Raw genomic sequence first — 15,951 nt, 5'->3', positions numbered from 1 at the left:
GAACACTTCATGTTTTTACAAGCAAAAAAACAGGTTTTATAAATCAACTCTACTTCAATCTTCATTCTAATCCCCAAAAAAGTCAATGCCAAAGAATGTACAAACTACCGCACAATTGTACTCATTTCTTATGCTAGCAAAGTAATGCTCAAAATTTTTCAAGCTAGGCTTCAACAGTATGTGAACCGAGAACTTCCAGGTGATCAAGCTGGATTTAGAAAAGGCAGAGGAACCAGAGATCAAATTGCCAACATCCATTGGATCATAGAAAAAGCAAGAGAATTCCAGAAAAACATCTACTTCTGCTTCATTGACTATGCTAAAGCCTTTGACTGTATGGATCACAACAAACTGTGGAAAATTCTTTAAAGAGATGGAATACCAGGCCCTTACCTGCCTCCTGAGAAACATATATGCAGGCCAAGAAGCAACAGATATAACCAGACATGGAACAACGGACTGGTTCCAAATTGGGAAAGGAGTACGTCAAGGCTGTATATTGTCACCCTGCTTATTTAAATTATATGCAGAGTACATCATGCAAAATGCTGGGCTGGATGAAGCACAAGCTGGAATGAAGATATCTAGGAGAAATACCAATAACCTCAGAAACACAGATGATGCCACCCTTATGACAGAAAGCAAAGAGGAACTAAAGAGCTTCTTGATGAAGGTGAAAGAGGAGAATGAAAAAGGTAGCCTAAAACTCAACTTTCAAAAACAAGATCATGGCATCTGGTCCCATCAGTTCATGGCAAATAGATGGGGAGAACAAATTTAGACAGCATATTAAAAAGCAGAGACATCACTTTGCCAACAAAAGTATGTCTAGTCAAAGCTATGGTTTTTCCAGTAGTCATGTATGGATGGGAGAGTTGGCCCATAAAGAAAGTTGAGCACCGAAGAATTGATGTTTTTGCACTATGATGCTGGAGAAGACTATTTGAGAGTCCCTTGGACTGCAAGGAGATCAAACCAGTCAATCCTAAAGGAAATCAACCCTGAATATTCATTGGGAAGCCTGATGCTGAAGCTGAAGCTCCAGTACTTTGGCCACCTGATGTGAAGAACTGACTCATTAGAAATACCCTGATGCTGGGAAAGATTGAGGGCATGAGGAGAAGGAGATGACAGAGGACGAGATGGTTGGATGGCATCACTGACTAAATGAACATGAGTTTGAGCAAACTCTGGGAGTTGGAGAAGGACGGGGGGGTGGGGTGGGGGGAAGTCTGGTGTGCTGCAGTCCATGGGATCGCAAAGAGTTGGACACAACTGACCAACTGAACAACTAGAAATATTTCAATTTAAAAAAAAAGAAACTAGTTTGATCCCTAGCCTTTTAAATATGTGTATGAGACTTGTCTGTCTGATTGCATCATTCTTTTTTTTACAAAATGATCTTAATTAGACTTTTGTGCAAGAAAGAAATGTCATATGTTTTCAGTGTTACATAAAGACAAAAAAAAAAAGAAAGTTAGAAATTGGCAGAAATATTTTTCAAATTGTTATGGTTCGTTCTACAATACATCAGTAAGTGATGATTTTAGTATTGCACATTTGCAAAATGTTATAATCCATTACCTTACAAATTTGATAAGATACACTTTGAATTTTATTTTCCATCAAAAGAAAACCCATGCATAGGGTGTTAATGGATCAAAATCCTATTATCTTTCAGCAGAAATTGTTTCAGATTTAGCTGTAATTTTGATGGGTAAATGATTGGAACTGGCTACCAGTAAAGCATTGAGGACAAACTTTGAAAAGTGTCATTTTCTGCATATTGGGTAAAAGTTAAAAATGAGTATACTGAGCTTGCTAAAATTGCTTTAACGTCTCTTCTGGTCAATATACATCTGTGAAACTAATTTTTCTATTGTGAATGCTATTAAATCATAGAGGTAGTTTAGATATACTTTACCCCTTGTGATCAGCATTGTCATCAGTCCAGCCTAGAGTAGGTTGATTAGCAAGAATGATTCTAGTCTCCAAGAGCGCGCCCAGGAAGCTCTGCTTCCTGGTGGTGTCACCTTGTGCAGCCCTTCCCCACACCCCGCCCAGGGCTGATGTGATCCTGTCACTTCTGAGGTTAGGCCGTGAGAGGCTGCGGTGCTGTCCTGGCTTTGTGTCACTCTGTCCCTGGAAGCTCTCTGTCTGTGGTGAACAGTCCGGCAGAGGAGCCCGCATACTGAGTACTGAGGCTTTTGACTAGTAGCCGGTTTGAAGCTGAGGTGTTTTGCCATCAGTCGTGTGAATGAGCTTACAGCCAAAGTCCCCTCCAGTCCAGGCAAGCCTTCAGATGACTGTAGTCCTGACCAGTAAGAGACCCTGAATTATAAACACACAGCTAATTTGCTTCCAGATTCCTGACCAACAGAAACTGTCAAATAATTGTGTTGTTTTAAGCCACTAAATTTTGGTATAATTTTTTATGCAGTAATAGATAACTAATGCAAAAAAATAAGAAGCAAGCTTATTTGATATATTAAAGACATATGCTATTAGTTCAGTGTGAATTGGTATTTAATATGAAGAATTGCTATTTCACTGATAACTTTTGGTCAAATAATTAAGAATTACAAAATGACAAAAGTTGCCAGTTGACAGCTGTTTTTTGACAATAATTGCCTATATGCATACTTCCAATGATGATGACTCATTTTAATGTAATTCTTTTTCTTGTTTAGCCTATTACTAAAATATAATTTTACGGGTCTGAATCTAATTTAACATTTAGGCTTACATTTTGTGTGATGTTTTTCACTTTTATCTTTCCAGTTCATTTCTACTTGATCTTACTAAAATATTGGCCCATGATGTAATGGAATTTAAAAATAAAAGGAAACAGAAAGTAGTTCTTCACTACCTTGTATATTTCTATTAGTCTACGTTAGGTCCCTTGTCATAGTTCTCAGAGTACCTTACACTTAACCTTATTGTGATGGTTGTCTTGCTTTATGGTCATTGGTTATGTTCTTGTTACACTGAAAGTTCTATGAAAGTCAGAGTCCATGTCTGTGTTTCCTGTCACACCCCCAGTACTCAAAACAATGTCTGGTACTTAGCAGCTTCTCAGTAGATATTAATCAAAAGAATTATTTTTTTTTTGTATTTTTGTTGTATTGAAAAACTGAATATGAGGTATCTTTAAAAAAATGTATCTTTTTAATTTCCATAGCACAACCACTGCCTCTGAAGAAGATGTCTCAAGTAGATTTCCCCGAACAGATAGAAGTGGATTCAGCAGGTATAACAGGGATGCAAATGCTTCAGGTAATTTGGTCTCAAGTAGCACATTGGAAAAGAAAATTGAAGATCTTGAAAAGGTATGAATTATAAATTATTTAAGACCTATAAAATTAATATACCATTAGGATTCCTTTTTCACTTTCATAGCAGCTGAAAGAGAAAAATTGAAATCTGTACGGAAGAGGCAGTACCAGAAAAGGGAAGAAATGAGAGGCATGATGGGAGCTACTGTGAGCGTTAATTGTACTCCCACGTGTAGTCAGACAGCAACTTTGAACCACTCTTAATTAGATATTTCCTAGACGCGAAGTGGCTGAGCGTTTTCTGATTTCTTAGTACTGTTCTATCCAATTCTGTTGATGTTAAAACTTTTAGAAATGGAGCCAGTTCTTGAATTGCTTAGTATTTAATGGCTCCTCTCATTCTGCCAAGTGTTATCTTTAATATTGATATATAGAAAACAGTCTGCCTTTGAAATGGTTAGAAGTCTATGCTAGCAGTGTCTGCTACTGTGTGTTTATTATTATATAATCTATACAGTTTGTAGACTTTCCTCTACATTCTGAGTTAGAGCCTAGAGCTGCTGTGATACTTGCAACAATTTTAAGAGTAAACCTGTTTAAGAGTTATCTTCGTGGCTCAGACAGTGAAGAATTGGCCTGCAATGAAAGAACCGTGGGTTTCATCCCTGGGTCAGGAATGTCCACCCTGGAGAAGGGAATGGCTACCCACTCCAGTGTTCTTGCCTGGAGAATCCCATGGACAGAGGAACCTGACGGGCCACAGTCCATGGAGTCGTCAAGAGTCGGACACTGCTGAGCGACTAACACTTGAGAACATGTCAAATGAATATTGGCATTAATTTATTAACCATGGGTTCTCAAGTTTGTTCTTTAGACATTCAATCCCTAAAATTAATAATGGTGCTGAATTACTTTCTGATTGTTGAAAGCATATCTTGTTGAATTGAAATAATTCCTTATAAAAGTTGTTTTAAGTAGAGATTGAATTTTATTCTTTTTTATAACATGATTATTTTTAGTTCATGTTTGAACTTTTACACTGGTTTCTGTGAGTTTAAATTGAACAGCTTTAAAAAAATAAATACATTGAACAGCTTTAAGGGATATATAGTATAATAGTCTTCAAGTCTGTGCACGCTCAGTCACTCAGCTGTGTCTGACTCTTTGTAACCCTTTGAACTCTCACCTGCCAGGCTCCTCCGTCCTTGGGTTTGTCAGGCAAGAACACTGCAGTGGGTTGCCATGTTCTCCTCCAGGGGATCTTCCTGACCCAGGGATTGAACCTGTGTCTCCTGCATTGCAGGCAGATTCTTTACTTCTGAGACATCTGGGAAGCCTTAATAGTTTTCAAGGGGGTTCATCAAAGAAGGCTTTTAAAATTCACAGAAGTTTGGACTGAGTTGTTGGCAGAAGCTGATTAATGAGACTGTCTGACTACTTTCCTCTGAGGTCATAAGAAAGAAGCCAAATTCGGCTGAGACCTTTTCAGTTCAGCTTCACTTTTGCTTCTAAGATGTCTGACCCAGCCTAAAGTCCTGGGTACTAAATAAGATTTCTTTGAAAAAGGTGTTGCATTGTTTCTTTTTGTTTGTTTATTTTGGCCTCACTGCATGGCTTGGTGGATCTTAATTTCCCCAATCAGGGATCAGACCCACAGCCCCTGCATTTGGAACCTTAAAGTCTTAACTACTGGATGACTGGGGAAGTCACTGCATTGTTTAACTGGAGAAAAAGTTTAAAAGCTAATAATCATTTTCAGCTCCTTCATTTTACCCATTTATCAATTAACTGGCAGAGCCAAAAGTAAAATGGAGGATCGTTATTTTTCTGTTTTTCACAGAGCAATCTCCTTTTCTTAAACTTTGTATTTTGAACAAAAATTTTGAATTTCCTTCAGCAGGGTATTAGTCATTTAATATTAAGAGATTTTATTACTAATGGTGGTGATCAACTAAAGAGCTAAAGTCATTGTGCTTAGTTGCTCATTCATGTCCGACTCTTTGCAACCCCGTGGACTGTAGCCCACCAGGCTCGTCTGTCCACGAGATTCTCCAGGCAAGAAGACTGGAGAGGGTTGCCATGCCTTCATCCAGGCAGCCTTCCCAACCCAGGTCCCCGCATTGTAGGCAGATTCTTTACCATCTGAGCCACTAAGGAAGCCCATTTGAGTATTGGTATTTGTTAAAAACTTGGGTAAACATTGATTTAATCGGAAATATATTTTACAACTCCTGTATTCCTCTCATTCCCTGGTTCTTTCTGTGGGATAGGTTCCTCCTTCCCTCCCCAGGTGACTTAAGAAAGTCACTGTAAATCTTCATATATCTAAGATACTTTACCAGATTTAGTGGATGTATACTATTTAAGATTAGAAACAACTTGTTACTTCTCAATTAATACTTTGTAATTTTATGTACCAGGAGGTGGTAAGAGAGAGGCAAGAAAACTTAAGACTTGTGAGATTAATGCAAGATAAAGAGGAAATAATTGGAAAACTCAAAGAAGAAATTGATTTGTTAAATAGAGTGAGTATTCACATATTTCATTTTAATGGTTTTGTTTTTTCCTGTCAATTGGATGAAAATACATAAATATGAAGCAATTTTATTTAATAATGTGAACTGAATAGTTCATTCCTTTGTTAATGTCATAGTAATTTGTGGTAGTCAGGACTGTCATTTCATTCCACAAACTGATTTCCTCTGGCCAATTATCACTTGTATTTATGTTATTCTTCTGGGGATGAACCAGTGAATGGATTTATTTTGTGTTTTGTTGGAGTCTGGAGGTAAGAGGCAGCTTGGTCAGCGCCACACATAACACATCCAACAGTACTGGCTCAGAGTTGCCTCAAAGAAGAACTGAAATTACTCTTTCTTGCCATAAGAAACTCCATGTGTCTTAATCTTAATTAATTAATCTAGTCTTAGCTCTAATTCTAGAAGCAGAGAAACTAGAAAGCTGCATTATATGCAGACTCATTCTAATACAGCTCCATGGCATTAACAGTAAGGTGTGCAGGAGGACACTGAAACTCGGGGTTTAACTTGCTGAAGGTCGTGTGTAGGAATTGCATAGTTATATGATGAGCCAGTAATTGACCTTCAGGTATTCAATAGTCTTAATTTTAAGTAAGGTCTTTCATTCTTCTTGACTGCCTTTCATCTTGGTTCAGAACATGGGCATTCCTCTATTGGCTATAGAATGTGATTTAATAAAATCTGCAAATATGTTTGATGTCTGTGATGTATTGGCACTGCCTTAGGCACTGTGTTTATTAAAAAGCGTAAAACACTTATCTTTACAGAGTTTATAACCTAATAATGATATATGAATATTATTTTATGATTTAATGATAAATCTTAGGTAGGTCTCAGTTGTAGTACTTTTAGGAATCTCATATCTTTATTATTGGTTTTTTGGTCCCAACAAATTACTTTCCTAATATCATTTATTTAGTTTGTGAGTAAATTACAAATTCTGTGTTTGTACTTTTAGAACTCAATTCAAAGACAGTATACTAAATGTATCAGAATGCTGCTGTCCAATACTATACTTAGAATTCAAATTTATTTCTCCCAAGTTTAGTATTTTGAACGCAAGGGTAAATCTATAAATGTCTGCTTTTCCATTCATCAGTAAATAGTCTGCCTTGAAATTGTGTTTCTTCAAACTGAAAATTACAGTGGATTGTCTTTGTATTTATCGAGTGATTGTATTTAGGGCACTAGGATTAACATAGACAACATAGACCTGGAATCTGATAACTTTAAAGCTGGAGGGTAATTACATAGTGGCTTTTGCATTTTTGTAAACTCAAAAACCTTTCTCTAAAAAAAATTATCATAGAGAAACCCTAACGTAAATTGAACCAGATCAACTTGGTAAGCCCCTGATCTCCTTTTCTGTGCCTCAGTTACGTCACCTCCCCAGATTCTCACTCCTCAACATGAACACTTGTTAAGATCACCCAAGGTGATGGGAGTCTATATAGAACTTGTGCTTGAATCCTTCTTAATGCCTAATGTGACACACGTTTGCAGTCCGAGGCCCCAGACCTCTTACTGACTGCATATGTATTTAGCCCTCAGTTTGGGGAAGGAGGGATTTGTTTTAACTAAAAACTTGTCATTTATGATTAAAAATTGGAAGGTTCACAACACAGTTCTGCTTTCTGACTTCTCTTTAAAACCTGAAAGATCTGACAAGAGCTGGCCTGCATCATCATCATGCTAGTGAGGAGTCTAAGAGTGCATGCTGCCTTTACCTGGGGTGCATATTCCTTCCAAAATTGTTTTCAGAAATCATCCATGTTTCCAAATTGTTTATATGAATTATCTTTGAATGTGCATTTTGAAGTGTTTTTTTTATCACCTTCAAAATATTTTTAAGCATTTAAAAAGCTTTTATATTATTTTCCTTTTTGTTTCCTAAAGGACCTAGATGACATAGAAGATGAAAATGAACAACTAAAGCAGGAGAATAAAACTCTTTTGAAGGTTGTTGGGCAGCTAACAAGGTAGAAGATTCAAGGCTCAGTGTGGAAAAATATTTTAAAACTACTGAATGTTATGGTTAATGCTAGGACAATATTCCTATGCTGTAATGCATTAAACTAACTATGTATATTTATTTCTAGAAAACAGTGGGTGTTTCTTTTCAAAATATTTCTTTTTCATTATCATTTTAAAAAAGTATCAACCTTTTACTCCATGAATAAGTAACATCTTTTAGTTACTAAACTGGTAGGTTAGGCCTCTTGGTTTTGTGTTATATTCAAAAATATATGGTTTAAAGTCACAACCATCTGAATATATTGCATGTATGATAGTATGTTTTCTCCCTTAAAGAATATACTTAATCTTTGTTTACATGAATTCAGATACTTTTGGGGGAATTACCTGCAAATGCCTTATTACTGATGTGTGCAACTTTTTATATGTTAATGATATTTCATAAAGGTCTTTGTCTACTGTCATTTTTTTTCTCAGCTTATTCTAATCAAGTTAGAAGAACATAGTCACACTTTTTGTAACAGTCATCTTTAAAAAGGAAAGCTAAAAAAGTCACTTAATATCATGTACTAGTTGGCTAAATATAAAATATGAGAATACTTGAATTGTGCTATATATAGTAAATTAAAATGTACTATTTTGTATTCAGATATTGAAAAAAAATTTAAATCACTTTGACTTTGGAAAAACATACAGTTGTAATTTTAATGTGTAATTTCTTATGTAGGTACTGCTTTTTTTATTATTATTCCAAGGTTTATAAGTGAACATGGAGTATTTTAAAAGTTGTTTATTCATCAAGCCTAGACAGTATGTATAATTTCAGTGACTGTATAAGAAAAACAATTCATATTTTTAACTACATGTATTAAAATCAAACAAAAATACTTATCCACATTTAAAAGATTTATATTTACAGTAACAAAGCAGTGCATAAACAGAAATAGTACTGAAATACTTTGCTTAATTTCTGACTTGGCAGATAACACTGTGACACAGCTGTTCTCATATGAGAAAATTATTCCCCTACCTCAAATTTAAGGAATTTTCCTCTTAACTTTGGATTTTTAAAAACAATTACTTTGAAGAATTATGAAAATTTTCTTTCATTAAATAATAATAGTATTTAGACTTGTTTTATGTTACATTTTCATGTTGAGTAAAGAAATTTTCTCCTTTAAGATACATTAAGAATGGTCTGTCTGATGTTGAATCTCTAATAGTACACCAGTTAATGTATGTAAATAGCTTGAACATAGTAAAATCCATTTTGGGTACCTACCGACTCATCACTTGCTGAGTCACTTCATGATTCACTGTTAGAAAATAGGGAGGGAAATTGCAGAGTAAATGGTAAATATCAGATGCTGAATTCTGAAGCTCTTCCAATAGCCTGGCTTGTACCCTCTCACCTGCCACACTCCTTCACTTCAGAGGTTCAGTTTTCAGTAATCATCAGAGTCACCTGGTTGCTTAAAAGGGGTCCCTGAGTTACCACTTCCAGGTAGGGTTAGGTTGAGACCTTAGATAGAGTAAGCTCAGCACGTGGTGATTCTGGTCGTAATTTCAATTTGGAAACAGCGCCTCGTGCCTCTTTCCTCCCATATCTTCTGTTGGAATCACTGAAATTAACATAATTTTAGCTATCAGCATTATTTCACCCTTTAGTTTATTTAATCATTAACTTTGTCTCTGGGAAACTTCTCATATGTCCATATATGTATATATATTTACCAAAAAGTTCAGTGATAGATTACCAAACTTGGTATAGTTGTAGAATTACTGCATAAGGGCATCCTTTTTGGAGACTGTTCCCAGCATGGGAGTAGTGGTTTGCTGCCCACTTGTCAAAGTGGCATGCCAGGCTCAGTCACTGGCTTTGGCTGTCCTCATCTCCCCTTTCTTTACCCTTGAATGTATGGCAGAAATATCAGTATTGCCTTGTTTCCCATCGTAGTTTATATATTGTGAAAATGGTGTCAGTATCCAGCCTTAAAATATATTAGTGTACTCATTTTCCAAATAAGAGAAGTATTTTGAATTTTCTGTTTAATCCATTGGGAAGTAAAGAAATACCTCATTTCCCTTTTTAAATTTATACCAGGTATTAATGCTTTTAAAGACAAGGCCGTTTTAAAATTTTTCCTTTATTTTGGTTTATCAGGAACGTTTCCAACAATGATCTTTTACATAGTGGTATGTAGTACAAATGCAGGATGGAGCCTGACACCTTTGGCAAAGCAGTTCATGTGCCGTCCTCCTTCCAAGCTTAAAATGTAAATTTATGTCACATACAGGTTTTTACACTGAATATTGAAAAGCAAAGTAGGATCTGCTACAGTTTTCCTTTAAATTTTATAAAAAGCATTGAGATTTTTAAAAGGTTACTTAAATGTACACTATCTTAAAATACTTGACTTGTCAATAAAGTGTTAGTATTTGTGAAATTAATAGTCCCATTCAGAAATATTTCTTATTATTTCCTGAAAATTTATGGCATAATAAAGCATATCCAGTTTATATGTTTATGATACTATTTTCCAAACAATAAGTTTATTATATTTAGGATAAACATGACTTGCTTCCTTGATTTCTGGCATATATTAACTTGTGAATTAGTAAAGTAATCTGTTTCATCTTTCTAAAATTGTTACTGATTTTGTTGCACTACAGTTACCTTTAGAGAGGAAGAGGAAGGCTTTCTGGTGTGTATTTCTAAGGGAATTTACTAAATGTTGTAAATAGCTTGTCAAACCTGCTCAAGTAGTGTAGCTTCTCATACTTGCTCAAGTAGTTTATAACATAGAAAATTAAGCATCAGTAGATACCTGAAGCAGTGGATCTTTTAAAATAACTTTTTAATTCCATTAGAAAGCAGTGTATTCCTAAAGGTGAAAATCCTACCTCAATTAACACGTGGCTTATATTTTCTGGATTAATCTGGATTTTTATAATTAGAAACTAAGATGCAAGTTTTTAAGTCCACTTATACTTTGTGGAAAACAATGAAAGTCAATGTAGTAGAATGTCCACATGTTCAATACTGAAAGACACAGTAGGATGGACCTTGGGTTTGATGGTTAATTGGATGTCCTAGACAATATTGATATGTATAATGATGACTATGTATATGTACATCTTATATGTATAAGATGACTATCTTTCACATTTTTGTAATTCTTTAATCTTGACTCAGTACCTAGTAAGTTCATGCAGTATTGGCACTTATTTAATAACTACTCATAATGTTGTTAATAACCTGTTATAAGATTCAGGCATATGTTTTCATCTTGCAACACAAAAAAAGACAAACACACCAGCTTTTCATTGAGGAGAATTTACTAAGTGAGGAGGAACTAGCATTTGGGAATTAGAACTTTAAGATAACATGCTAAAGTCAGTGGTAAATGTTGTTATATCTAAACCATCCCTAATATGTAACAGTAAACTTTCTTTTGCACTGGAACTGTGCTCTCATAAATAAAGGACTTCCCACTGATAAGGATTGTAACTAGTATTACTTACCTGAGAACTAGTGACACTTTTCTTTTGTTGTTTCAATGAACTGAAGACATAGTACTAGTTAGATAGCAAATATTTTGCTAATCAAATCCATCAACAAAGGCACTTCCCCCCATGCTGTTGGTTTCCTCACTGATGTGTAGAAGTTGGTCATTTGATTCTCAGTGTAGGCTTGAATCATTGCCCAAGAAAACCTGAGCCCGTGTTGTTTTTTTAGTTTACTTAGCTAGAATCTCACAGCATATTAAGGTCATATCCCCACTCCCACCCCTAAATAATTACGTTTGAATATGTGAAAAAGGTATGGTTAGGGGAGTATGTTAAATTTGCATACTTACTCTTTTAGCAAGTATTTATTAATCAACTGGGTATACAATTCTAGATATTACAGAAGTTTCAAAACAGTGGACTTGGACCAGCACTTATATCTAGCAGTGTATAATCTGTGATGGTATATAAGTAGCATTAGCTGGTCTAATCTGAATAGTTCATTCAAAAGTATTCCTTTTATATTAATTATCCAGCCATTGTATTTTAGTTCTGGATAATAGGTACTGTTTAATTTGCTGCAGCATTTACTGAATGGTGGAAAGACCTGAACATACTGGGGAAGTATCTTTCCATGTTTCTTTCAGATAATTATATATTATGAAAAGAACATTTTAATGCATTTGGGGCAGTAATGAAGTAAAAAGAATTCAGAGTATGTCAGATACACCCAACTGTTGATGCTATTCAGATGTGATTTTATGCTAGTTTTTTTGTATACATTATTGATTACTGATTTGTTTTTAGGTATTTAAGTCTAATAAACAGTTCACATATTGGCAGTCACTTTGGTAATAATGGAATATTAGTGATGATCACTTGATGGACATTTATTACATGCTTGTTTTGTTTCCCCTTCTGGATACCTGATAGATGTATATTACTTTTTTTTTTTTCTGGTGAACTTGTTTCTTGAAAGTTTTGACTATGCTATTCAGGGTGTTATGCTTTTCTTTTAAATTTAAGTCTAAGATGTCTGCTGTTACTAGTAAAGACCATATGAAAGCTAAAATTTACTGTTTTGTTGAAAAAGTCAGCTAATTCAGCTAATCCAATTATTTGTAGAGAAACATCTGATAATTTATTGATCACTTTAGTATTGTGTAGACAACTCTCATAATTCTCATTGCATAGGTTTTTACTGGGGTAGTCAACATGATAAAGATTCACTTCTAATATGCTTTGCATGTAAAATAACAAATATTCAATAAAAAAGTAAATTTTCATTTAATTTTTAACACTGGTTAATTTTTTCTTCCTTCCTCTACCATCAGTAAAACCCTGACCTTGAGTTTTATTTTCAAAGTTAAAGGACAGTGCTAATATTCGAATTAACTTTTGTGTCTCTTACTGAAAGAATATGCAATACTTTAAAATCTTTAGAATATAATTGTAGAAGGAATTGTGTTTTAAAAAACAAAAATATAGTATTAATAAATCTGAATACATTTGTGGTGGGGCTTTTTGAAATAGGAAGTGTACACATAATTGTCTTTGTGTTTTGAAGCTACACAAAAAATTTCTTAATCCAAACTTGGATCTATCATCCACTAAGTCGGATGGTGGTCAAAGAATTTCAGGTCCCTTATAGTTAGAAAAGATAAGTAGAGATCTAGGAATGTAAAAATCCAGTCTGTTTTTTATAGTAAATGGTTTATAGAACCTTTTGCCTAATGTGTCATTCTTCATACACCTTCCCAGGCTAATCAGTCTTCTTCTAAAACTGTAGATTAATCTTCTCAGTAATGTCATACATGTCTAACAAGTGAAGAAGCATCTTTCAGTCAGGTTGTTTTGATAATGTCTCAAGTCCTTATGTAAGAATGTACTCTATTAGCAAGCTTATTAAAAGAATTTTGCAAAATCTCCTATCTGCACTGGAACTGGAGCCCTTTATCTTCATCAAATCCCTCCCCCCCCCCCCCCATCTAGATTCACTCAGTGGGTGCACACAATTCTATGAGTAGCTTTAAACTACCTACATAATTTTTTAATCTCATGCCTCTAGTGTTTTCTTCCCACTTACACAAGCGGTCACATTTTATTCCTGGTCAGCTTCTTGGAAAGAATTATGTAATATACCTTTATGTTAAAGAAATAAAACTAGTTATAATACCCTTTACAATCTCCCTCCCCCTTTTTTGGATGTCTAACCATGTAAGGCTAAAAAGAAAGCAAAATTTATCTCTTAATTCTGGACCAAATGCACAATTCAACTGTCACTTTCAAAAAACTGCTGTGACTGAATAAAGATGCTTTGAGAAAGCTACTTGGTGTCAGTTAGTTGAGTGATATGAAAAAGAAATGAATATGACCCAGTTAGGAAAGGTAGATTTAAATCACTAAAGAAAATTATGCCAGTAATTTTCATGTTAACTGTATTCTGTGTTGAAATATGCAGAATTACTCAGTATAAATTATAGTCAATCCATATATGATCAGCTGCTGTACATGTTTAGATATACTATGGGACATGAAATTTACAGTGTTTGTATGACCATACAGGCTTTTATCCAGGGAAGTATTTGTGTTTCTTTAAAATGTAAACTATTATTATTTTCTATGATTAAACAAAGGTAAATGATGTCATCCGTGGACATTTTAGCTTTTGGAAGCAAATTTTTAAGAAAAATAGTAGAAAGGTGTCTGATTCCTTTTATTATTCTTGTAGTGCAGAAATATAAATAAAGATATCAGTCAGAGGCATAGGAAAGTTCATTTGAAGAACCTGCAAGTCACTTTTGGTAAGAGTACATTCATCTTATACAGTGTTCAGAAAAGTGGGAAAATTATAGCCTTTTGTAGCAGATTGAAAGTTTCATGTATGAATAGTTCAGGACAGTAAACATCACTAACTTGAAGTAAAATTATCCCAGTAATTTTCACATTAACCATATTTATTATTTGAAGTAAATTGGTTAATCAGTGAAAATTGTAATTGAATGAATGGACATTTCAGAATGCTAATTAATGATCAATAGAAGCCTCTTGTAACTCCTTTGAGAGCAATATATCTTCAGTTTGATTAAGCAGAGTAACTCAGTTAACAATTTGAACATAACTTTAATTTCGTATAGGGCTTCCTGAGTGGCTCAGTGGTAAAGAATCTGCCTGCCATTGCAGGAGTCTTGGGTTCAATCCCTAGGTCAGGAAGATCCCCTGGAAAAGGAAATGGCAACCCACTCCAGTATTCTTGCCTGGAGAATTCCATGGACAGAGAAACCCCGCAGGCTACAGTCCATGGGATGGCAAAAGGGTCAGTCACAACCTCTAGTGCCTTAACAATTTCATATATCGTGAAAACATTCGGTAGTTAGTAACTCGGTAGCCATATATGCCAGGCATTGTGTTCAGTGCTGTAAGTATTTATTTGATTCCTTAAACTTATGCAAGAAAGAGATTGGGAGATTAATTTGCTCAAGGTGACAAAGCAGTGTTTTATACCTTTTGCTATGACATACTTTTATGACATAATCACTGTCCTATTAAATATTTTCCCAGTGGTTCTCAGAGTCTGGTCCCCACACTGGTATCCTTGGCTTCACTTAGAAGCCTGTTAGAATACAAATTCTTGGGCCCCACCCAACAACAGAATGAGGTGAGGCCCAACAATCTGTTTTAACAAGCCCTTCAAATGATTCTGATGCAGGTCAAAGCTTGCAAATTTGCATTATGCATTTCTATTTTTAAGCAAAGATCTTGGTTGGTCTTTTGTCTTTGGACATTGTATAAGTAATATAACAAGAACTTGTTTTTTAAAAAAGTGATCTTTTCAGTGTTGCTTATGTTGCAAAAGATTGTATCAGGAAAAGCCTCAGCATGGATACTGGCAGCTTGACATAAACCTATTAGTTTAGTATTATCTCTGGAACTCAAATGAATTCTTAAGTCCAAGACTCTGTGGAATGAAATCTTTGTTTTTCTGTGTTAAGGTCGATCTCTTATTGCCTGAAACTTTTTGGTATCAGAAACGCATTTCTGTTAAACTTTAAACCTTAATGGGAGCAAATAAATGTATGTTTCATCAGAGTTATGGGTTTGTTTTTGTTTTCTTGCGTGTACAGATCCTGTGGGGTAGTCCATGGGGAGACTGAATTTTCAACTTACTCTCTGTGGACTCAGAAATTGAGTAGCATTTTCTCCTTAATTGGCCAGTGATGGTAAATCCACAAACTTGCATCTCAATGAGTAAAGAAAGTTAAAGTCTATTTGGGTTCGTTGTTTTCTTATATTAAGAGGTAGTTAAAGAATTACTTTTTTTTTTTTTTTTTTTAACTTTCTAAAAGCTCTGGAGCAGGTTTTGATGACAGAATTCTTATGAAGACACAACAGAGAATACTCAAATAACCCCACACCCGTTTCCCTCTGTTATTAATGTCTGACATTAGTGTGGTGCATTTGTGACAACTAATGAATCATATTGGTGCATTATCATTTACTGACGTTCATACTTGGTTCAGATAGTCTCACTTTTCCCCTAATGTCCTTCCTCTGTTCCAGGATCCACTCTACGATAGCACATGACATCTAGCTGTCCTGTCTCCTCCTTAGACCCTAAATTCTGACAGTTTCTTAGACTTTCCTTGTTTTGA

At 34.9% G+C, this 15,951-nt stretch overlaps 1 protein-coding gene across 1 annotated transcript in view; it reads left to right on the top strand.

The window, feature by feature from the left end:
* PAWR (pro-apoptotic WT1 regulator) overlaps nucleotides 1-15,388 on the top strand; it is a 117,592-nt gene extending 102,204 nt beyond the window's left edge. The window contains exons 5-7 of the mRNA XM_070454250.1: nucleotides 3,182-3,329; nucleotides 5,696-5,800; nucleotides 7,712-15,388. Of these exons, the coding sequence (XP_070310351.1) occupies nucleotides 3,182-3,329; nucleotides 5,696-5,800; nucleotides 7,712-7,798 (340 nt within the window). The 3' untranslated portion in view covers nucleotides 7,799-15,388. The remainder of the gene's footprint in view (nucleotides 1-3,181; nucleotides 3,330-5,695; nucleotides 5,801-7,711) is intronic.
* The last annotated feature ends 563 nt before the right edge of the window (nucleotides 15,389-15,951 follow it).

Source organism: Odocoileus virginianus, chromosome 24 (assembly GCF_023699985.2).
Source record: "Odocoileus virginianus isolate 20LAN1187 ecotype Illinois chromosome 24, Ovbor_1.2, whole genome shotgun sequence".
Taxonomy (NCBI): domain Eukaryota; kingdom Metazoa; phylum Chordata; class Mammalia; order Artiodactyla; family Cervidae; genus Odocoileus; species Odocoileus virginianus.
Note: the sequence above shows the minus strand (reverse complement) of the source record. Positions and strands in the feature narration are given on the sequence as shown.